This window comes from Geosmithia morbida, assembly GCF_012550715.1.
Source record: "Geosmithia morbida isolate 1262 chromosome Unknown scaffold_18, whole genome shotgun sequence".
NCBI classification, from domain to species: Eukaryota; Fungi; Ascomycota; class Sordariomycetes; order Hypocreales; family Bionectriaceae; genus Geosmithia; species Geosmithia morbida.
The window spans coordinates 400,362-422,625 of NW_023336205.1; the positions used below are offsets into that span (position 1 = coordinate 400,362).

Consider the following 22,264-nt stretch of genomic DNA (forward strand, 5'->3'; position numbering starts at 1 on the left):
AAGACCACTATCTTGATTTTAGCATCTGTAAATTTGTACGGAAACGGGCGGACCGCATCCACGACTAGCCTTCGGGCCCTAGAGTCTAGCACGGCTCTTCTGCCCTGCCAAGCAAGGACAATCTGCAGGGTCTGTTCAAATTATGTCATCATGAAAAGCCTTTCAGGAATCTCTCGGATAAACTTACTCCCGACACTGAGACAACTAGCCATGAAGGGGTCAATTAATAATAACCCAAAAGGTGTCCTTTTTTGTTTTACAGGTACAGAGTCAGAATACACGCGCCTAGCTCTTAGGAACGTCCGTACCTCCGGGATCCAACCCACGACGACGACCTAGTCTGCTTTGACATTGACGCTCTCTCGACGACCTCCCTCTGAATTTTCCTATGCAGTTGCACAAATAAATACACACTCACTACACTCATCTGGGAAAAATTTCCATTTTCGTGACACAAAAGACAGGTCCCTGCCCACTCCGGCGGCGGAACCCAGCCGCGCGTCATTCATCATGAACGAGAAGCATGGACTGAGTGAGGATGACTTTGGTGCCAAGGGGAGCATTGTTAAAGCCTTTGATGCTTTCCGTACGTCACCCTTTCTCCTCCATTGAACCTTTGCATTTCATTACTTTGTTTGTGTGGTGGCATGCAACTGACATCCATGTGGGTAATCATAATAGCTAAGTCGAAACCCGAATATGTGACGCGCACACCAGGCGGCGGCAAGTGGACCGTCGTTATGATCTTCTTCTCCATCATATTTGCGTGGACCGAGTTGGTGCATTGGTGGACGGGGTACGAGACGCACAATTTTGCGGTGGAAAAGGGCGTGGCGCACCAGATGCAGATCAACCTCGACATTGTGGTGCGCATGCCGTGCAGCGACCTGCACGTTAATGTCCAGGACGCATCGGGTGACCGAATCCTCGCTGGATCGCGACTGCAACGCGACCGCACAAGCTGGAGCCAGTGGGTCGATGCCAAGGGCATGCACCGCCTGGGCCGGGACAATGAGGGCCGCGTCAACACGGGCGAAGGATGGAAGACGTTGGTACACGACGACGGCTTCGGCGAGGAGCACGTTCACGACATTGTGAAGGCTGGCAAGAGGCTCGCGAAATGGGCCAAGACACCGCGAGTCAAGGGCAAGGCAGACAGTTGCCGCCTCTACGGGAGCCTCGATGTGAACAAGGTGCAGGGCGACTTCCACATTACGGCTCGCGGCCACGGTTATGTCGAGTTCGGCGACAGCAAGCACTTGGAGCACGACGCCTTTGACTTTTCCCACATCATTTCGGAGCTGTCCTATGGGCCCTTCTACCCTTCACTCGTCAACCCCCTCGATCGCACCGTCAATAACGTCCGCGATAACTTCCACAAGTTCCAGTACTACCTCTCCGTCGTCCCCACCGTCTATACCCATGGCTCCACCACTATTCCGACCAACCAGTACGCCGTCACCGAGCAGAGCAAGCAGATTGATGAGCGAAGCATCCCGGGCATTTTCTTCAAGTATGACATTGAGCCTATTATGCTCGTCGTCAACGAGACTCGCCTCTCTTTCCTCAGCTTCATCATCCGAGTCGTCAACGTCGTTAGTGGTGTCCTCGTCGCTGGTCACTGGGGGTTCACCATTACCGAGTGGGCTCGCGACGTCATTGGCCGTCGTCGCCGCAGCAGTGGTGGTGACGGTGTACTGGGTGCTAAGCAAGAGGATTAGACTTGAATTGTTGGCATCCCTTTGCGTAAGTGAAGGAATTGTAAAGCAAAGGAACCCAAATGGACGGATGTATTGCAGGCGACGACAAGGGTGACTTGATATGTATATTATGGAGTTAGGTCTATTATACTTGAACATTGAAACATATAAGTATCTCTATTTATTCCATCGAGGTCATCCAAGGGTCAGCCACTAGCTTCTTAGAGTGTTGAAGACTTGTGTACTCGAATGGTTGGAGTGGTACACCGACTTTAGACGTATTCTCTCCGATAGAATGCTAGACATAGCATCTCAGTCAGCAATGCTATCTCGGAGACCACTAGGGCGCAGACGACAACTAGACAAGAAAAACATAGGGACAATTCATAAGCCCCTAGCATCGATGCTAATACCGATACCGGCCAGAGGCGCATAGAGCATGGCACGGCGCCTAGCGCCAATGAAAAGTCTAGTATTGTTTTCTGACACACTATTGCTGGTGGTGGTCCGTGGAGCGGGGCCGATTTTAGGTTCATTTTTCTTTGGGCCTTGGTAGATCGGTACAAAAATGGGCAATTGACGGTTATGAACGGGCCAACAACGCGCACCAATTCCGTCTGCCGAACCCCTCCCCTGTACTTCGTACAACTTGTACAACAAAGGGCGCGAAAGTCAAGGGGAAAGGGCGCCGCAAGGCACACACAGGAAGGAACATGGCGATTGCCATAAGCCACGAATCGGAAATTCACGCATGCGCTCTGGCAACATTGATGTGACAACTATCTATGCGCCCTAGTTGGGGGTCAAAGGGAGGGGGGTTTACTGCACCGGGGATCGGCAGCGGCACGGCGGCCATGTTTAAATCGGACTGGGAAGAGTCAGCGCGATATCGCACAGAAAGATTCATTGGTAAGACGCTGAAAACAGAACTTCCGAGAGAGATTAAACACGTTTATCCAATAGACTATCATTACTTATAGTAATGCTCGAGAATAGACGAAACCCTACGAGCACAACATAATACACCGAGTCTAAATGGCCCAACCGTCGAGTTACCTGTCCCCCTCATCCCCGGAGTGGATCATGACAACCCTGCCCATCATCCGGTCGCCTCCGCCCTCGCCGTTACTATTATATAAGTACCTATGCGTCACGGGCCTTGATAATAATATTCGTAGTAATTATTGAGGGTAAAAAGTTCCTGTTTTGGGGTTTGCTTAAATGGGCTGAGGTTGCTTGGTTTCTTGGACCATTTATACCCGCTTTCTGGCCCTCCCCTTCCTCTCCCCCTCCATCAACGACCTCCTTTGTGAGCACAAGTTTTCTTTTGCAATTTTCCCCAACCCACGCAGACTTTGCTTGTCCCCCTTTATAAGCTCCAAAAGTAAACCATATCACCACAATGTCTCCCACTGCTGTCTCGAACCAGGATGGCGCCGTTCTCGCCGTCAAGTCGGCCCCCGATGTCGCTCCCCTCGATGCCTCCAAGCTCATCTACAACCTCACCAAGACGCCCAAGGCCGTCCCCTCTGAGGCTGAGGCCAACTCAGGCAATGAGACTGTAGCCACTGACCACATGATCACGGCCACGTGGAACGCGTCGACGGGCTGGGGCGCCCCCGAGATCAAGCCGTACGGTCCTCTGAGCCTCGCCCCCACGGCCTCGTGTCTGCACTACGCTACCGAGTGCTTCGAGGGCCTTAAGGCCTACCGCGGCTACGATGGACGTCTGCGCGTCTTTCGCCCGGATTGCAACGCCGACCGCATGCGCATGTCCGCCAGCCGCATCTCCCTTCCCGACTTTGACCCTGCCGAGTTCGTTAAGCTCATCACCGCCATCCTGTCCGTCGATGGCCCCCGCTGGCTGCCTCGCGACGCCCCCGGAAACTTCCTCTACCTCCGTCCCACAATGATCGGTACCCATTCTCAGCTCGGTGTAATGGCTCCCCGCGAGGCCTTGCTCTACATCATACTCACCTACATGCCTCGTCTCGACGCCCCTCCCGGCGGCATGCGTCTCCAGACATCCCCCGGTGACATGGTCCGTGCCTGGGCCGGCGGCTTCGGTTACGCCAAAGTCGGCGCCAACTACGGCCCGTCTCTCCCTGCCACCGCCGAGGCTCGCAAGAATGGTTTCCACCAGATCCTCTGGCTCTACGGTCCCACTGGCGAATGCACAGAGGCCGGCGCCAGCAACTTTTTCACGCTCTGGAAGACCAAGGACGGTCGTAAGGAGCTCATCACCGCTCCCCTTGACGACAAACTTATCTTAGACGGTGTCACCCGTCGCTCCATCATCGAGCTCGTTAAGCAGAGACTCGCCGACGACATTGTCGTCACTGAGCGCAAGTACTCTATCGACGAGGTCATCGAGGCCAGCAACGAAGGCCGCCTCATCGAGGCCTTTGCTGCTGGCACTGCCGTAAGTTGACGAGCCGCAGCCGTTTTGCTCACTTTAGGAAGGAACATCTTGCGATACTAAATTTACCTTGACAGTTCTTTGTCTGCGCCGTTTCGCAGATCCACCACCGTGATATCGACATAAACATCCCCACGGGCGCCAATGATATGGGCGAGGTCACCACGAAGATCAAGGGATGGGTCGGCGACATTATGTACGGCCGTGCTGAGCACGAGTGGGGCGTTGTCATTCCCGAGGAGCAGTAGAGACTGCATTGCATATCTTGTTTATCTTGTCCGTTAAGGCATCGGGAGTAAAATGTTTGATTTCGGCTTAAGACGAAAAACAGAGACCGTCTGCAGGCAGTGCTATGTATTATTTGCTTAGAAGGGGGATAATAGAGCTAACGACATACGCACTGAAAGCTCGATTATTATATTGAACCTCTGGATGTACACACACGTATAGCATTGTAGATACGTATTGCATACAGCTAATGTGAATATTTGATGCCGAGTGTACGCAGGTATATTTGACAGAGCGTCGTCTATCATCAAAATATAACATTGCGGAACATGCTCTGTGTTTCAACCTGTATCTTCTCCATAAATTCCTGGCCTTTGTCAATATCGAATGCCTTACATATGCCAGTAAATAAGGATATATCCTCACCTGATGAATATCGTCAATCAATTGGCACTTGAGCTCGACAATGTGGCGACCCTCATTCTCTAGGTCCCTTTCTTTGATAGCAGACACATCACGCTGCTCCGAACCATCCAGCTGTGAGTAATACTGAGAATCTAGCTGCACCCATGTTCTACGTTCTACCATCAGACACTGGTCCCATTCTTGAGCTAGACGCATGATCATGTCTTTCGACGCTTTGAGACCCTTCTCAAGGCGTGTCAGGTGTTCTGCCACAGTGGCACATGGGTGTTTGTCTGTGGAACATCGCGTCTGGGATAGAGGCCACTCGGCGTTGGAGTACAAACCATCATGTGTCTTCAGAATGGCAGATGACCTGTTGACGAAATAATCAATGCGCTTCTGGACGTCTGCATGTGCCTTCACCAGGTCTTCAACAGCAGAAACATGAATGGTAGATCCTGCCTGGGCAAAGGCGTCTGTCAAGCCGTTAGAGCCGATTTGTTTGTCGCTGTGCTTGACGTACTACTCAGCCCTACTAGGGTGTCGCAAGGCTTGGCTTTCCCAACTGCTGCATGACCTTGCCCTTCTGCTGGAGATGGACGGGCATCAGACATGAAGCCCGCTCGGAAGAGGTCAATCACGTTGGAGGAAAGGGCTTCTGGCTCTGCTTCCAGTGGGGACAGATATTGTGAGCCTGAAGGTTTCACACTCTGGAGGCGGTCGCGGAAGACCATACTGGGAGAGGAACTTTCTTCGTTGGAGTGACCGGGCGCTGGGCTTTGCAGGCGACAGAGAGGGTCGAGGTATGGCTTGGGCGGCATATTGGGATGAGGTACAAAGTAGATAGATCCGTGAAAGGTGAAAACAATGCCAACAGGTACTAGTATACATACTCCGGTTGATGTAAAGTATTTGAGAGCGTATGTGAGGCGGGAAATTGACATTGAATTTCGGTAGGGGGGGGGGGGGGGGSGGGCGTAGATGGGCAATTTCACCCAAGGAAGGAGCAGCTTGTCACGCCAATCAGCGCGCTCCTTCCCTTCCACATTTCGGCGGAAATATGGTGACGTATTGGGCTTAGTTGAAGAAAAAAAGACCAGCATAGCAATGATAGCTCGTAGCAAAGAATGAGCTCTCAAACCTAGGCCACGCTCGGGTATCGATACGAGATTGTTTTCAAAAGGCAAAGACCTATGAAGCGGCACTTTTACTTGGGCTAGAAGCCAAGTTTCTCGTCAATAACAGAGACTATCGTTTCGAAGCTGGCCATGGCGCCATCCCCGACATCACCACAAGCCAGAGGCTTCTCGATTGGCCTTATGACTTCGACCCAACCTTGGTCGCCTCCCCAGTCTTCTTCGAGTGTCTTGATCTGGCGAGCGGTGATGGGGTGTCTCCACATGCAGGTGTTCATAGCGGGAGCCACGACAATCTTCCTCTTCATATTTAGGTTGCCCGTCCCGTCAACGAAGCCGGTCGTATCCCAAGCTCGAACCACTGAGAGGAGCAGCGAGTCGCATATTCCCGTTATCATTTTCGCCATGGAATTGGCGCTCAAAGGCGCAATCACCATGAGGTCGGCCCATTTCCTCAACTCAATGTGTAGGACTGGTGATCCACGAGTCCACGGGGTCGTCCACTCTGAGGCATCATTGTATATAGCGTCGACGTTGCGAAAGCGTGCGATCTCAGCCAGTGACGGCTGCTCGGCCGACTGACCGTCGAGGAAGCGGGCGGCCGATGGTGTGAAGACGAGCCGTATTGAGAGGTTATCCCGCGTCGAGAGAGCTTTGACGATCTGGAAGATTTTGATAGTGGCAACAGAGCCAGTCTGAGAAAATGAGACCCGATGTCAGCTCACAGTTACACGGAACAGAATAAATTTCGTATTTGCGATCAACTCACAGCTGCTAGCAACAAATGACGCTTGCCATCACTGCGTGCTTGAACTACCGAATCGGCCGAGTCATCGCGACCATTTAGCGACATGTTGACCACTTTGAAACTTAAGGGCTTGACCAAGCTGATGCACAGTCGAGAAGTGAAACCGCTGCAGGTGAGTACTCTGGAACAGCATATAGCCACTTGTTTCCATCAACAGCCTTTAAAAGCCAACTTTTTTGACGCGTCGGCAATCGATATTTAAGGGTGGACCGCTCTCCCGAGACCGCTTACTACTGACAGTTTGATTGGTCAGCCACCTTAACTCGTCGCCACAGAAGCTGGATTGCATCACCATTCTTTCTCTAGATCCTTCTCTAGCACTCCTGGGACATTACACACCTCATTGCAACATAAGCTCAGCAGCCATGTTTGCACGCGCCATTTCTTCCGTACGTACAGAACCCCAATCCTGTGTGTCTCTGGCAATAGGTATAGGTATTGACTGGGTTGAGCGATAGGGCCTCTGCCGACAGGCTATGCGCCCAGCCGTCTTTCGCGTCGCGGCCACGAGGGCCCCCGCCCCAGCATTTGTCGCCCGATCGTTCTTGTCGCCCTTCCAGGTGCGTCTCCTTTCCGACGAGACGCGGTCAGCCATAGAAAAGGCCGTTGCCTCAGCCCCCGTCGTGCTGTTCATGAAAGGAACACCCGAGATGCCAGCTTGCGGCTTCTCGCGTGCCGTCATCCAAATTCTCGGCATGCAGGGCGTCGATCCTGCCCGCTTCGCTGCGTTTAACGTCCTCGAGGACGATGAGCTGCGCTCCGGAATCAAGGAGTACTCCGAGTGGCCGACCATTCCTCAGCTATACGTCAACAACGAGTTTGTTGGCGGATGCGACATCCTCGTCTCGATGCACCAGAACGGCGACTTGGCCAAGATGTTCGAAGAGAAGAAGCTCTTAGCTGAAGAGGGAGAGTCGGACAGTTAGGTTACAGGCTCAAACACCGGCTGAAGGCCGAGGTTTGTGTACGATAGCTGGTTGTCGGACGTGGAATAGCCGAGGCACGAAGAAAATATACAATAACAAAAGCCATACTACACCTTGACCTGTGTGCATATACTCTCATATATGCCTATTTGCTAGAAACTGGAGGCTCCATGCTATGCGCATGGTAAAATCTTACAACGGGTACGCAGCACCGTCTGCCCGCATGTCGCTACCAGCTGACCAGAGAGGCGTCCCTTCCACCGGATCCACCGATTGTCTAATGATTTGGCCTCGGCCAAACATGCTTCTCCCTATGCCACTCATTATCTCAACCTTGTGGCCGAGTTTTATGAGCCCATCAACTGTCTCCTGGGACATTCCATCCTCAACGTGCACCGTCCAGTCCATGATTTTGCCCTCATGCATCTTGCCACCGATACATACCCTTGGCGCGTCCAAAGCCTGCTGCGGGTTCAACTTGCCCACAATTTGGCCGAGGAGAACCTGCACATGGCCTTGAGGCTGCATGAACAGACCCATGACGCCAAATGCAGAGTGCAGGGAGCCATCAGAGATGTTGGTTGCCATACCGGGAATGATGGTATGATACGGCCTTTTTCGGGGCTCCAGCCGATTGGGATGGCTCTTGTCAAGAGAGAAGTTGGCTCCACGACTCTGAAGCGTGAACCCACACCCCTCGGGGATGATTCCAGACCCAAACGCTTCGTAATTCGAGTTGATAAAGGAGGCAGCGTTGCCCTCGGAGTCTGTCACAGCAAAGTAGACCGTGTCAGAAGTTTGCAGAGCTGGCGATACAAACTCATGAGGTTTCCCTGGCTCCATTGGCTGTGAGGCCTTTGTCGCGTCGAAAAGTTTTGCCCTCTCAGCGAGATACTGTGGGCTGATCATGGCCTTGACGGGTACCTCTGCAACGTTTGGGTCGGCGACAAACCAGTTTGTATCGGAAAAGGCAATACGCAAGGATTCTATAATGGCATGGAGGTAGGGCGCCGTATTGAAGTCTTCTGGTTTAAATGTAGGGATTTTCCCTTGTTTCTCCAGTTCCTGAATAATGCCCATCGACATGAGAGCCACGATTCCTTGGCCATTTGGCGGATGCTCCCAGAGCTCGATGCCGCCCTGGCTCTCTGGGCTGTCACGTAGCCCTTGGCCGTAGAACTTGATGGAGATGGGGTCCACTGGCTCACTCTTGCTGTCCAGGTGGTGCTTCAGGTCGTCCAGCTCCATATAGCCACCCCTGGCCTTGATCTGCTTGATGATTTCTTCGGCTATACGGCCGGTATAGAAGCCCTCTCTGCCCTCTTCGGCTAGCGTGCGAAACGTCCTGGCTAGGTCGGGGTTCTTCATAATTTCACCGGCGTGCGGAGCCCGGAAACCATCCTTGGCGGATGGATCCCTTTTGAGAAGTTCCCGATAGTTTGGTGATGCTTCGCGGAGGAGCTTCTCGTGCAAGTTCCACTGCGCAATTGTTTCTTGTTAGCATTGTCCACTACTTTTATTTGGTGATGATTTTCGGTCTTCATATTCATACAGAGTGGCTCGTGATCTCGGATACCGGGAACCCCTTCTCAGCCAGTTTGATGGCGGGCGCCAGGATATCACTCATGGACACCTTGCCGCTCCCAAAATTCTGGTGAGTATCGAACCAGCCAGCCGGGGCCCCGGGAACTGTGATGGCATGAATGCTGGTCATTGGGATATTTCCGCGATCGCCATCCTTGAGCCCTAGAGCGCCGCGGACCTTGTCAATGTCGTACTTGGCTCCACTCCTGCCCGATCCGTTCATGGCATTGACCTTTTTCTGTTTGGCATCCCAAAAGAGCAGAAAGACGTCGCCACCAATTCCTGTGGAACAGGGCTCCGTGACATTTAGCGCAGCCGCTGCACATCCTCCTTTGTTAACACTGAATTGCTCATTTTCTTCTCTAATTGGAGTGCAAGTAGCAGAAGACTTACCGACCGCAACAGCTGCATCCTGTGGTGAGGGTGGCGGTCAGCACGGAACTTGGACAGAGCAACAATGTTGGCTTACAGCTGCGTTTCCACCAGCGCGCAGAATCCCTAGTCCGCATTGTGCCGCAAGTGGCTGCGAACAGGAGACAATCCCTTCTGTACTGTGTACAACGCTTCGACGAGAGGGAAACCGTATGTAGCTGGCTGATGCCGGCGGGAAAATAGATGAGCTAGGGAGGGGCATGATGGGCAGCAGAATATTGAATAGACGGTGCAGAAGAAGCAATATCACTAGTTGTCGTGGCGCAACTGATGGATCGATCCATGTATGGCATATAGGCGCACAGCTTTACTTGTGTACCGGAAAGGTTGATCATCAAGACGATGTAGTGTAGTCAGGAGGAATGGGAACACGTTACAGACCGAGGATCGCGCAATTGGAAATGCCCAGATACCAGGTGAGATCTTTACTAGACGGTTTCGCAGAGTGGTCTAGCAGCGGGGGAATGGAGCTAGGAAAGGAGGGGAGGCGGGGCGAGATGGGTACGGACGTAGCGGGGTTGTGTACATTTGTATATACTATTACTTTATGGGCGACCGATCCCGATATCGCACGGCATTTGAACATACCAAAACTTGCGTATCTTCGTACCGAAAGTAGGTAGTAGACGTGTTCTATGCAAAACAATATCCGGATCAAGTCTGCAATTCCAGGACTAGCCAAGGTACTTAGTAGTGTAGAGATTTCTCACACGACGGAGGGAAACGAACACAGAAAGAAGCAAATGGGAAATAATTAAAAGAGAGATTGTTAGCAAGACAATAAGAGAACAGAGGAGTTTCTACATGACACTATAACATATCCCCCCACACCTTTCCGGATTGTTTACATTGCGGTTAGAGTCACTTACAGAGGGGTGCTTAAAACAAAAGATATACGACATTTACCATGTACATAGTTCCATTAAAATCTGCATGTGATATAGAGCACAACGTTTATGTCTCACTTATGACCTCACCCGACTCTTGTTTTGCACCCATCGCGCCGGCTATATGAAATTGAAATTGAGCAGTCTCATAGCTTGGCGATGATAGCCAGGGCCTGGACCACCTCTGCAGCGCCGTGTTCTCCTGAACAAAGAGCGCCTTCCATATAGCCCTTCCACTCCGTAGCATATTCTGTCCCCACAAAATGGTAGTTTCCCACGGGCTTCCCGCAGTATGTCTCGTAGGCATCACGCTGGCCTATAGCTGTTATAGGCGCCAAGGCACCCTTGCTGTACACCTCTTCTTTCCATATTTGAATAAAGAAGTCAGAGGGCTGGTAGACATGCTCGATACTAGCCGCTTTTTCACTGATGTCGCCATAGTACACCTCAGCAATCTGGTCAAGAACGACCTGACGGCGGTCATTGTGACTGAGACCCTGCCATTTAGTGCCTTCGTCTCCATTGACAAAACACGTGAGGGCATAGTAGTCAATGCTGTCAACGCTTGTATCGCGGGCAACTACCACAGGACCCTTGTAACTGAGCAGGAATCCGTTGAATCCCAGGTCACGCCACCATGGCTTGTCGTAACAGACAATGGCTTTATTGTAGTGGCCGAGAGTGGTGCAGTTGACGATGGAGCATATAGACTCAGGAAGAGGGGGTGCGATGGAAAGACTCTTGTACATGGTGCTCGGGAGGGAGATGATGCATCGATGGGCCTGGAATGTCTGACCTGCTGCCGTCGTCACCGTGACATGGCTCCTGTAATCATGCGCAGAGACCACGGGGGAGGACAGATGAATGTTGTCACGACCGACAAGGTTGGCCAGGCCATTGGCGATGTCTTGTGTTCCTGAACGATAATGTGGAGGAGATAGGCCACACATGTCAGCACGGACCGAAATTGTCATAATCTTAAAGAGGGTTGTCATTCCAGGGGAAGGGGGGAGCAATAGATTTACCTGTAGTGATGCGCATATGGTTTCCTCCCGACTCGTCGTCCGCACGGACCGCGAGTAGACCATGGTTTCTGCGGCAGTATTCGATGAACCAAGCAGCTGACTGCTGCTTGGACTCGACACCGTGCATGACGCGAGACCATAAGTTGACCATCTTGACCGTTGTTGGACCGGCTCCCAACTTGCGGACATATTCGTCCAGACTCACGCTATCCTCATCTTGTCCTGGGCACGTGGTCTTGAGAGTTGCGGACTGTATGTGGTCACGAACAAACTCGAGGTTCTTCTTCTCTTCCGCAGTGAACTGTACATATATAGTAACGTAAGCAGATAGGCTAAACCTGAACCGAGGCAGCGTCCGAGGAGATATCGGGAAAAGTTGCAGCTTACTTCAGGTGTAATTCCAAAAGGATACACGATGCGATCTCCTGACTCTTTCTGCATGACGGCCTTGCCGTCAAGTCGCTGCCGCACAGTTTCGAGGCCAAACTGCTGAACATACGCGTTGATACGGCTTTGCAGCCTATCGTTGATCCAGGCAGCCCCTAGATCGGCGTAGCCACGACCAGAGCGCAATGGCACACTCCACACCTTTCCACCCACGCGATCGCGCGCCTCAATCACGGAGACGGAGAGGCCTGCTAGCTGGCAGGAACGTGCCGCCTGGAGGCCACTCAGACCTGCGCCGATAACGACTACGTCATGCATGATCTGATTCAAAGTTTTGCATGAGTTTTGAACTGTGAAACTGGCATCTAATATCTGAAGAGTTTGTAGATTGCTTGTTTTTATATCCGTTTTAGCATGAACTTGCGGGGAGGAGCGGCAGTCGGCACCAGGGTACTTGTACGGAATACGAGCTTACGTTGTGGCGCCGACTGTTCCCAAACAGGCAATTTACGAACGGGTCCTGCATCCTGGGGGGTCGGCTTCCCACCCGAGCCGCCTCTATCGGTCGGATCTCTAACCTTAGAAGCGACGTCAATTGACGTTCTTATCTGTCAGGATTCAGAATTCGGGTGAATTTTTGACAAAAATTTCGGAATCAATGGCTTAGTCCATGCATGAAAGAATCATATTCACAGCAGCTGAATTCTGGAGCTGCCTTGTTCTCAACTTTTTTCCTGGGTTATAATATCCCATCATCTTGATTCCGATCTCAATATTTCAGTATTTCGGCATTGACTGTCACCATAACGACGACAACCTTCTCACGTATACTTCCTACACCAAACGCCAACGGGCGCGCAATGCCTCCACCTTTCACGTCCAACCTGTCTGATGCTTCTCTCTTTGTTGAGGGCTCCTACATCAACGGCATATGGGTACAATCAAAGAGCGGACAAACCTTTGACGTCTGCAACCCTGCAACTCAAGAAGTCATCGGTTCGCCACCGGAGTCGACGGTTGATGACCTACAGTCTGCCATAGATGCGGCCGAAGATGCTTTCCCACTGTGGAGGGCGCGGTCTGGGCGCACGCGTGCGCGGATCCTGCGGCGCCTATTTGACCTCATTACCGAAAATAAGGTCGATATTGGCAAGATTATCACCGCTGAAAACGGCAAAGCTAAGGCCGACGCTGAAGGCGAAGCCCTATTCTCCGCGAGCTTCTTTGAGTGGTTTTCGGAGGAAGCCCCTCGGATCTATGGAGACGTTGTACCTCACTCAAATCCCACGCATCGGACGCGTACTATAAAACAGCCCATTGGCGTTGTCGGCCTGATCACTCCGTGGAACTTCCCCCTCGCAATGGGCGCTCGCAAGATTGGAGCTGCACTGGCAGCCGGATGTACCGTCGTTCTCAAGTCAGATGGCCTGACACCTTTCTCGTCCAACGTGCTTGCAGTACTAGCAGAGCGGGCGGGCGTTCCGAAGGGCGTTCTGAACGTAGTGACGTCTCTTAGAACTACGCCGAGGCTTGGTCAGAAGCTATGCACGTCGGGGGTGGTGAAGAAGATCTCATTCACGGGGTCTACAGGTGTGGGAAAAATCCTGATCCAGCAGTCCAGCAGTACATTGAAGAAGCTCAGTCTAGAGCTTGGCGGCAACGCACCTCTTATCATTTTTAACGATGCCGACGTGGAGACCGCAGTTTCTAGCACTATCGCTAGCAAATTCAAAGTCACTGGACAGACATGCGTTTGCGCCAACCGTATATTTGTTCAAGACGATATATACGGCCACTTCACTGAGCGACTGGTAGAAGAAGTGGCCAAATTTCGCGTCGGCCCTGGTTCCGAAGCTGGAGTCACCCACGGGCCTCTTACCACCGCCATCGCTAAGGTCCACGATCATGTGAATGATGCTGTGACCAAGGAAGCCACAATTCTTCTCGGGGGAAAACCTCTCCCTCATCTTGGCCCTAACTTTTACTCGCTCACCATTCTGGGAGACGTCAACGACTCAATGAAGGTCATGAAGGAGGAGACTTTCGGTCCGCTCGCAGCTATTTCCCGATTCAAAACAGAAGATGAAGTTGTTGCACGTGCGAACTCAGTGGATGTTGGCCTAGCCTCATATGTCATCACCTCAAGCTTGCCTCGATACTACCGTATCTGCGAGCGCTTGGAGTTTGGCATGGTGGCAGTCAACACCGGCGTTATTTCAGACGTGGCAGCTCCGTACGTCCCATCTTATTGCAGACATTCCCCCAAATCACAATATCTAATAATTTTCATTCCACACTTCACTTAGTATTTCACATGGATTATACTAACCCTTGTTCCCCTTATAGTTTCGGTGGCATCAAGGCATCGGGGTTTGGCCGCGAAGGTAGTAAGTATGGATGTGACGAGTACCTAGTGTACAAGACCATCGTCACCGGGGGCATCGATACTAAATTTACTAGTAGCCTCTAGATATATTACTATATATATATATATATATATATATAACCTCATGGGTAGGAAACAACACGGGAAGGCATTCCAACGCCATGTTTGATGAAATCCACATAACGTCTTACACAAAGAGGTACTTCTCAAGCTTAAACTATTGTGGTTACGGCGTAACAGAATGTATGATTCTTAAATACATACATACAGCTTTCCCACAGATTTTCCAGTGTCAGTAGTAGAACCCACCAGGGAGTTTCCATTCTCTAGTCATAGGATATATTTACCACTGTGAGTTTATTATTCCCGAAAATGGGACGTCCAAATCTACCATGGGACTTATTGTTCATGTCAGGACCATATTGAGTCTGATACGTGCACATTGTTATCACGATTTGAATACTGCATTGTTGAATATTGACATCACACTAACTAGACGCCGGATGATGAGGAGGAGGCCCTAGCGAACTTCGGAAGAGACTCCATCCAGGCGACTGGTAACAAGTAATTGATAACCACCACATGTTTTCCCCATAATATCCCGCAAGGCCCTGGCGTCTCACCCAACGTATCAGCGATGTAGAGAAAAGAATCAATGCCCAAAGTATGGGAAGATGGCGACGGTTCAGGCTCTCCTTGACCCATGTGACGGGTGGTTGAAGCTATCCTCTAATGAACTAGGGACAGGTGATAAGTAGGCGGGGCATTGCAGGCTTTGAGAGAATAGAAGCGATAAGACGTAAACTTTACATCCTAGGATATGCGCTTTTAGAATATGAGTTCTCAAAATGGAAAGAAATTACACATTATGCATGAGGACCGTCCCCGTGTTAGTGAATGGTTATTCCGTGGGTCTAGATGTGACACAAACGACGTCGGGTTCTCATCCGACGCCACATGATTCCTGTTGACGGACTCCCTAATGGCAAAGATAGGCGGAAACCTGTCTATTGAGCCTTTTTCCATTCTACAGCCTGTCATCGAGACTACACACCTCAGGGGTATCTTCCGCCGAGCATTTGGGACTTTGTAGCGTTGAGGAAGCGTACTGTTTTCAGGATAATACTGTTATCGAGTTTAGCTAGAAGGAAGCAACGTTGAGGTGTACGGGGCACTAATGATATCGATGGAAAACAGCTCTCGTAGACTGATTCTAAGTCTATATATATTACCTCAAGGTTCCTCGCCTGTCCAAGAAGCGTTCCTACGATATTTGTTATCAACCTCAACTACCATACTTACTTCACCTTCTTGTCGCAATCAGCTCATCATATTTCTGGAAGTATCAATAGCTTCACGACGAAAATTTCTTTTTCCTACCCCCTAAAATCATCTGTACCAATATAAAACCGACAGATCTGAGCACGATGCCTGGTGCGATCACATCTAAGAATGCCTTTATCCCCCAGTGGCCTCCGGCCCCAAAGGTCGTTGGCCCTACTACCAAGTCAGCTACACGTCCGACCAACCAACTCCCCAAATATTTGTCCGAAGAGTCTAAAAAAACGGCCCGTGTGAACTTTGACAAGGCCAAGCACATTGCCTTTGAGCCCCCCAAGAACATTGTCAAGATGAAGGACATCGGGCTCGAAGGCCACGGAATCTCCCCCAATGCCGTCTCTGATCCATTTCCACTATTCAGCAAGGAGGCTGTTGAGCAGATACGAGCTGAAGTTTTCAGTGAGGAGGTTCTAAAAGATCGACAATTCTGCTCAACTTTCAACAAGAACATGATCCGCGGCATTGGTCCAGCGTAAGTGGTGCCCCGATTAGATATTGAATGACTCAAGCTAACATATACATTAGTCGCGCACCGTTTACCTACAGTGCTTGGAAGTCCCCAGACCTTATCTCCAGCATCTCACAGGTAGCTGGGATAGACCTGGTACCTTCCATGGATTTCGAGATTGCCAACATCAACATCTCGATTGGGGAGGGCAATGAACAAGCCACTGTCACCATGGTGGACCACAGCCCACTTGGCGACGGCCTTTCTGCTGTAGCATGGCACTACGACAGCTTCCCCTTTGTTTGTGTTGTGATGCTTTCTGACTGCGCCAATATGATCGGTGGCGAGACTGCGATACGGACTCCCGGGGGAGACATCCTCAAAGTCAGGGGTCCGAGCATGGTAAGAGGTGCCCCTTCCAAACGTGAGTGTCCCAATACTGACTGACAAACTTCAGGGAACGGCAGTTGTTCTTCAGGGACGATATATTGAGCATCAAGCACTCAAGGCTTTTGGTGGAAAGGAGCGTATTAGCATGGTGACATGCTTCCGCCCCAGGAGTCCAGCTGTGCGGGACGAAACCGTCCTGGTCGGCGTCCGCGCAATCAGTTACAAGTCAGAACTTTACACTCAGTACACCGAGTATCGTCTTGAACTTCTAGAGGAGCAGATCCGCGCTAAGCAACGCGAGGAGCGCGATCGCCAGGTTGCTAAGAAGGATTTTGATATCCAGGGCATGAGAGCCTGGCTCGCTGAGCGCAGGGACTTTATTGACTCTATGATAACTGAAATTGAGGAGGAAGATGAATAAGTATTTTGCAAGCTAATACATGATCGAACCATTTTATCTATCTGCTTATTTGTTCTCTTGCGTCGTAAATTAATACAGGTACAGAGTAGTTTAGGAGAATGAGTAGATGTGATACCAGTTGAGCTCCACTTTTCCAGATGAGGCATGGGCGTACAATTTATCGTGTATCACCCCGCTGTTGCCTGGCAGGGATCGGGTTTGTGTTGCTATTGACATCTAATGCGCGTACCTTTATCCTCCTGGGAAGGCCGGCTGATAAGACGTACACGGCGGGCCTGGCAATGCAGTCGTAGCGCCCGCAGCTTGGATATCTTTTCGAGTTTGGGCTGCGATGCATTACAGCTATCACTTAATTATATGACCCGAAGATCCAGGGTTCCGATTTCCCAATCATTATCGGGACCCAAAAAAAAAACCCCCCAATGTCACACTCGGAAGCCCACCGTTTTCAAGAATGTGATGGGTCCTCCACTGCCCGTGTTAGCGCCCACTGACAGGCGATTACTCTTTCTCAAGCTCTATCTGCTGAACGCCATCAAGGATTTATGGACTATACTGAAGTGCTAGAAAAACAAGAAGGGGTGTGAGCCTAGCATTTCCCGTTCATCAAATTTATCCCGGATACTCATTAAAGAGAAATCGAAGATATCTTGTCCAACCCCGTGATATGACTGTGCTCTTCTCACACTACAGAGCCTTTAAACTAGATATTGGGCCTTCTGTTTTGATATATTGGAATTTGTAGACCAGGAAGGAGCACAGCTATGGGACTCTATCAATGGCCTAATACCTCCGGGAAACCCAAACCCGTAAGCCACTCCAGTCCAGAAACCTTGCGCATCCTCTATATGGGACTGTCCATAGGCATTGATAATTTTGGCCTCCCGGATGAGATCACACTCAGAGGACTGGTAAGTCTCAGTACTTTGGTAGAACTTCCAACCAAGAAGGAAAAGAAGAAGGGTTCGACGACCACCATGATGATCTAGTGAGTAAAATGTGCCCGTGCTCTACTTCCAAGAACGAACATGGAGTATTCACGGACAAATACTCCAGTAACGTAGGAAACCAGAGCAGTGTAGGCACTGCAAGGCTGAAGTCTTCCAAAAGATGGGAATTACTTGCGATTCATGCCTCGAATCGTGGCAACCCAATGTTAGTTGTCAGACCTATCAGGGGATTGTACGAGAGTGGGGTGAAAGGGTCTAAAAGGTCGTAGTCATCTTCCTCAATTCTATCGAGGAAGGAACAGCGTTTGATATATATATATATATATATTACTAGTGCCTTTGCTACTATATTGACTCCACTCTTACTTATAGATATTGGGCTTGAGTCTGGTCAGCTTATTCTTCCTGGTGGTTGTCCATAGGCTGTGTCAATACTGGAGCGTCGCCACCGGGACTTGGTGTGCACGTACAAAAGGTGGGGTAAGGTCAAATTTGATGTCGTGTGAGGGGCGTAACGCAGGACTTTATGGTATAGGATGCATTGTGTACTTGACAGCACTTCCAACTAATTTGATATATGGGGCAAAACGACACGTCGAACCAATGGCGAATTCCGATTAAGTTAAATACATGGGCTTTGCTGGAATTCAACGTGAGTGTGAAGATACACAACCTTCCCAGGTGTTATCTCTGTGGTTTCGTAGATCAAGTTACGACCGATCCTCTAGTCTTCATGACGCCCGAATTCCCTTACGGAGTAGTATTATGGAGTAGTATTATGAGGTATCAAGGCTAGTAGGTTAGTAAATAAATGGCAGCACGGTATTGCCAGTTAGCCCGGCCAGCGTCTACATGTAGGGTTGCGCCTCGGTAGCTGCATACCTGTGATATGGCACTGCTACTAGTTGGATGGTGCAGATAATGTTAGGTACCAAACTCAAGATTGGCGGGGTTCTACATAAGATATCACTATCTTCCATCCATTGTACAGAGCAGCACGGCAACTATCCACGGCGATTACATCTTCACGCCCAGGACTTCGTATGCCCATCCACATTGCAGACGGGGCCATTTATCCTCTCAAGCACAGCGGGATAGTATGCCTACGCAACAACTACTCAAGAACGGCTAGGATGGATGCGTCGACCCCAGGCCTGCAACGTCCAGGTCCAAACCGCGACGCCACGCAAGTACGAAAAAGACAACGTAGGACAGCCAACGCGTGAGTGTCTCTGGCCCTATATCGTCCCAAACTGATTCGCTTTCGAATGCTCACAAACGCCTCGGGCATCGGATTAGCTGTTTCTCCTGCAGGCAAAGCAAAATCAAATGCTCCGGCACTGATCCATGTACTAACTGTCAGCGGCGTTTCATCACATGTCGCTTCGACGAAGGCACAAAGGTCATGGTGACTGAAAGGTGCGGCCCTCACAGCAATCCCGGAGTAACTGCGTGCCCACTTCACAATGATACATCCGTCCCCGTACACTCTACATGCCCAGTGCTACCTCCCCTCGCTCACGCTTCAGACAGATATTTAAAAGATTTGCAGCGACAGGCCGGCCTCGCCTCAGACCAGAACTTTCACCGTGTCCCTGGTTTCCGTGGTCCCGCCAGTAGCCATGACTCTTGCCCTACATCACAACCCCAGCAGTCTCTGCCACCTAGCCAAGGGGGGGATAATACCAGGACCTGTCCATCACAAGATGGAAGGACAGAAGACCCGGGTGAGACATCTGTCTATTATTGTCTATGTGACCGCTCCATAGTATCCGAGGGCGCCTGAGATACATATCCCGTGTGCGATGGCTGGTTAATTAATGAGCATAGCAGGACCACAAAATCGCCCTGCGATAAGCAGTGTTGGCACTCACAACATATGGACCAGTCCATTCTCATTTCCCTCGGCCACCGTCAAGAATTACCAAAGAAACAGCCGAAGCTGGAGTATGTACCAGAGATAGTCATTAACATACCAGTTGGGTTAGAAAGACTCTTATCTGCTCTCACTCTAACACGAATTTCACAGTATGGCTTGCTCCGTCCTCAACCTGGTCTTTTACGGCAAGGTTGATCCTTCTCCTTGAAAACAAGCTGAGTCCAGATTCCGAGCCAGAAAATTTACCATCTATAAGCCTTCGCGGGGAAGAGGTTTATACTCTCCAATTCAACACTTCCGCAGGGATTTCGGAGTCTAGTGAGGTGTCCGATTTCAGTGGATTGCCTTCGGTAGACTACGCGTTTTACCTGTTCCGCACCGTACGTTTCCATCTTGGGCAAGATTACCATTTGATTGAAGACGAAGATTTCGAGGAGAGTGTTCGCGAGTTTTACTACGGTAATGCAACCCAAAAGGTTGCATACTCTAGACTGTGGTTTGTTCAGTTCCTCATTGTCCTCGCTTTTGGCCATGCATTTCTTCTTTCCACTAAGGGCTGTGAAGCTCCTGGGTCCAAATTCTTCATTCGCGCTATGTCATTGATGCCTAGCCATGGATCCCTATGGAAAGACAGTCTGCTGGCGATTCAAGTATCCGCCCTGGCTGGGTTGTATCTGTATTCAGTGGATAACAGGGAGCCAGCCCATATTTACGTACGTCAAGTACCCAACACCTCCTCATCAAAAGCGGTTCACATAGAGCTGACCACCTTGACTTTGGTAGCTTGGCCAAGCTATCCGCATCGCACAACTTGAAGGGTTGCACACCCAGCTTCCTGAAAGGGAACTCGGAACGGACGTGGTTCTAAGGTGTCGAAAGATTTGGGCAACCCTTTACATCATGGACATGCACTTCTCCTCCTCTCTAGGGGTGCCAATGATCATCCGCGATGACGACATTAACGATATCCTCACTGCGCATAATCTCACATCCCCGAGTCAATCTGTCAGTCCGACACTCTATCTTCATGTTCAGCTTTCGCGACTACATTCGTATATATTGAGTGGTTAGTATCAATTCGGAAGCTTTTTCTATTCAAGCAAGTGCTTTGGGTTCATTTTAGCCTAACCGTTGATCTGGTCACTGCATGGCAGCCATCTACAAGCAGACAAAGACACCTCTGGATTCCTTTCTAGGGACTACTAGGGAGATTCTTCAACATCTTGCTGAAAGCGCAAGAGAAATCGAACATATTGTCAGCTCGACAGTAAACAGCCCGTTGGATAGCATGTCAAAGGAGACGAGGCACATAGCTCTGTTATATCACCAGGTAAGTTTCAATGTGTATTGTCAATGCCTGGGAGTTCTCTAACAACAAACCCAAAAATTTCGTGATAGTGCGTAATCAGAGCGACGAGACCACTCCTATTGTCTGTACTCAGGGAGAGACTTGATAACCTCGATAAACCACAGGACTGGGAGGATTGGAAAGCTTTCATCTCTACAACAAAGCCACTAATCACTACAGGGATCAAGTCAGCTTTGAAATCTATTGAGATACTATCTGGTGACGTAGGGAGTTTTCTTGGTATGCCATCATCTCTTTTCTCGAGTCTATTGTTGATTCTGATAGATTATGGAAATAATCCTGTTCTCAAGAACTTCAATCGGCTGATGTATTGAGGGAACACTTAGAGATGTTTCTACCATTTGATCTCGAATTCAGCTTCGCAGCTGCCTTACATCTCGCCATGGCAAACGTTCTTTTCCCCAATGCGGACGAGCACAGTCAGACCTACTTTTCCAAAGCTTGTGATATCTTGGAGGAAATGACAGAAAGGGGCAATAGACTTGCCGGCGCACGCAACAAGGAACTTGAGCATCTGAGCACTCTCTTCTCTAAGCTTTTAGAGAGAGCGGAGACAAGGGGGTTTAATACTCTGACGTTCAATCCAGCGTTACAAGCAACGAACGAGGTCCCAGAAAATTCGAGTACGACACAGGACTGTACCATCGAAGACAGCGGCTCCACCGCGATGAACGAAGATGCATTTGGCCGTACATCCGCAAGCTTTGGTGATGCACCTGCTCCAGTGCGAGACTTCGGTGTACGAAACCCACAAAGCTTTCCCCAAAGCCAAGAACCTTCGCTCGACGTCGGACAAGACATTCTAGCTAGTATTGGTATCTCATCTTACGACTTCTTTGAGATAATAGATCAGATACAACCTGGTGATAATATATTTGACATGGAGGCCTAGGGGTTTAGGGACTTCAATGATTCAATATACGTATCCTGTAAGCAGCCTACTAGACGCTTTGCCAAGACAGTGTCCGGTCTGTTTGCTGCCGGCGCTACTCTTTATTCTAATGTGTTATGATGCCTGGTTGGCCCTATGTTAGGGGACTTGTCAGAAGTAATAGAGAAAGTGATGAAGTCTTGCAGTCAAGAGACAAAAATATATTCAAGGCCAACTTTAAGGTCAAAATTTATATTCATTCATCTCTATCC

At 50.2% G+C, this 22,264-nt stretch overlaps 9 protein-coding genes across 9 annotated transcripts; 6 read left to right on the forward strand and 3 right to left on the reverse strand.

Annotated features, from left to right (window-relative positions):
* Positions 1 to 510: 510 nt before the first annotated feature.
* Positions 511 to 1,721, forward strand: GMORB2_3504 (endoplasmic reticulum-Golgi intermediate compartment protein 2; the record flags this gene model as incomplete). The annotated part of the gene is made up of 2 exons (XM_035465480.1): positions 511 to 586; positions 682 to 1,721. 2 exons carry the CDS (start codon positions 511 to 513, stop codon positions 1,719 to 1,721), a joined length of 1,116 nt encoding a protein of 371 aa, XP_035318745.1.
* Positions 1,722 to 3,102: 1,381 nt separating this feature from the next.
* Positions 3,103 to 4,367, forward strand: GMORB2_3505 (branched-chain amino acid aminotransferase; the record flags this gene model as incomplete). The annotated part of the gene is made up of 2 exons (XM_035465481.1): positions 3,103 to 4,122; positions 4,197 to 4,367. The coding sequence occupies 2 exons, from the start codon at positions 3,103 to 3,105 to the stop codon at positions 4,365 to 4,367; spliced, it is 1,191 nt and encodes a 396-aa protein (XP_035318746.1).
* Positions 4,368 to 5,968: 1,601 nt separating this feature from the next.
* GMORB2_3506 (phosphopantothenoylcysteine decarboxylase) lies at positions 5,969 to 6,741 on the reverse strand (the record flags this gene model as incomplete). The annotated part of the gene is made up of 2 exons (XM_035465482.1): positions 5,969 to 6,583; positions 6,658 to 6,741. 2 exons carry the CDS (start codon positions 6,739 to 6,741, stop codon positions 5,969 to 5,971), a joined length of 699 nt encoding a protein of 232 aa, XP_035318747.1.
* Positions 6,742 to 7,061: 320 nt separating this feature from the next.
* Positions 7,062 to 7,622, forward strand: GMORB2_3507 (monothiol glutaredoxin; the record flags this gene model as incomplete). The annotated part of the gene is made up of 2 exons (XM_035465483.1): positions 7,062 to 7,085; positions 7,155 to 7,622. The coding sequence occupies 2 exons, from the start codon at positions 7,062 to 7,064 to the stop codon at positions 7,620 to 7,622; spliced, it is 492 nt and encodes a 163-aa protein (XP_035318748.1).
* A 192-nt stretch (positions 7,623 to 7,814) lies between these two features.
* Positions 7,815 to 9,840, reverse strand: GMORB2_3508 (gamma-glutamyltranspeptidase / glutathione hydrolase; the record flags this gene model as incomplete). Its single annotated transcript, XM_035465484.1, has 3 exons — positions 7,815 to 9,101; positions 9,175 to 9,618; positions 9,676 to 9,840. The coding sequence occupies 3 exons, from the start codon at positions 9,838 to 9,840 to the stop codon at positions 7,815 to 7,817; spliced, it is 1,896 nt and encodes a 631-aa protein (XP_035318749.1).
* An 831-nt stretch (positions 9,841 to 10,671) lies between these two features.
* GMORB2_3509 (monoamine oxidase) lies at positions 10,672 to 12,255 on the reverse strand (the record flags this gene model as incomplete). The annotated part of the gene is made up of 3 exons (XM_035465485.1): positions 10,672 to 11,441; positions 11,551 to 11,851; positions 11,938 to 12,255. 3 exons carry the CDS (start codon positions 12,253 to 12,255, stop codon positions 10,672 to 10,674), a joined length of 1,389 nt encoding a protein of 462 aa, XP_035318750.1.
* A 542-nt stretch (positions 12,256 to 12,797) lies between these two features.
* On the forward strand, positions 12,798 to 14,407 carry GMORB2_3510 (succinate-semialdehyde dehydrogenase / glutarate-semialdehyde dehydrogenase; the record flags this gene model as incomplete). The annotated part of the gene is made up of 2 exons (XM_035465486.1): positions 12,798 to 14,170; positions 14,284 to 14,407. 2 exons carry the CDS (start codon positions 12,798 to 12,800, stop codon positions 14,405 to 14,407), a joined length of 1,497 nt encoding a protein of 498 aa, XP_035318751.1.
* A 1,343-nt stretch (positions 14,408 to 15,750) lies between these two features.
* Positions 15,751 to 16,923, forward strand: GMORB2_3511 (uncharacterized protein; the record flags this gene model as incomplete). Its single annotated transcript, XM_035465487.1, has 3 exons — positions 15,751 to 16,136; positions 16,190 to 16,514; positions 16,570 to 16,923. The coding sequence occupies 3 exons, from the start codon at positions 15,751 to 15,753 to the stop codon at positions 16,921 to 16,923; spliced, it is 1,065 nt and encodes a 354-aa protein (XP_035318752.1).
* Positions 16,924 to 19,853: 2,930 nt separating this feature from the next.
* GMORB2_3512 (Fungal trans) lies at positions 19,854 to 22,013 on the forward strand (the record flags this gene model as incomplete). Its single annotated transcript, XM_035465488.1, has 4 exons — positions 19,854 to 20,531; positions 20,584 to 20,757; positions 21,151 to 21,340; positions 21,412 to 22,013. Coding segments are annotated over 4 exons (1,644 nt in total), but the record flags the coding sequence as incomplete, so codon positions are not given.
* Positions 22,014 to 22,264: the final 251 nt, after the last annotated feature.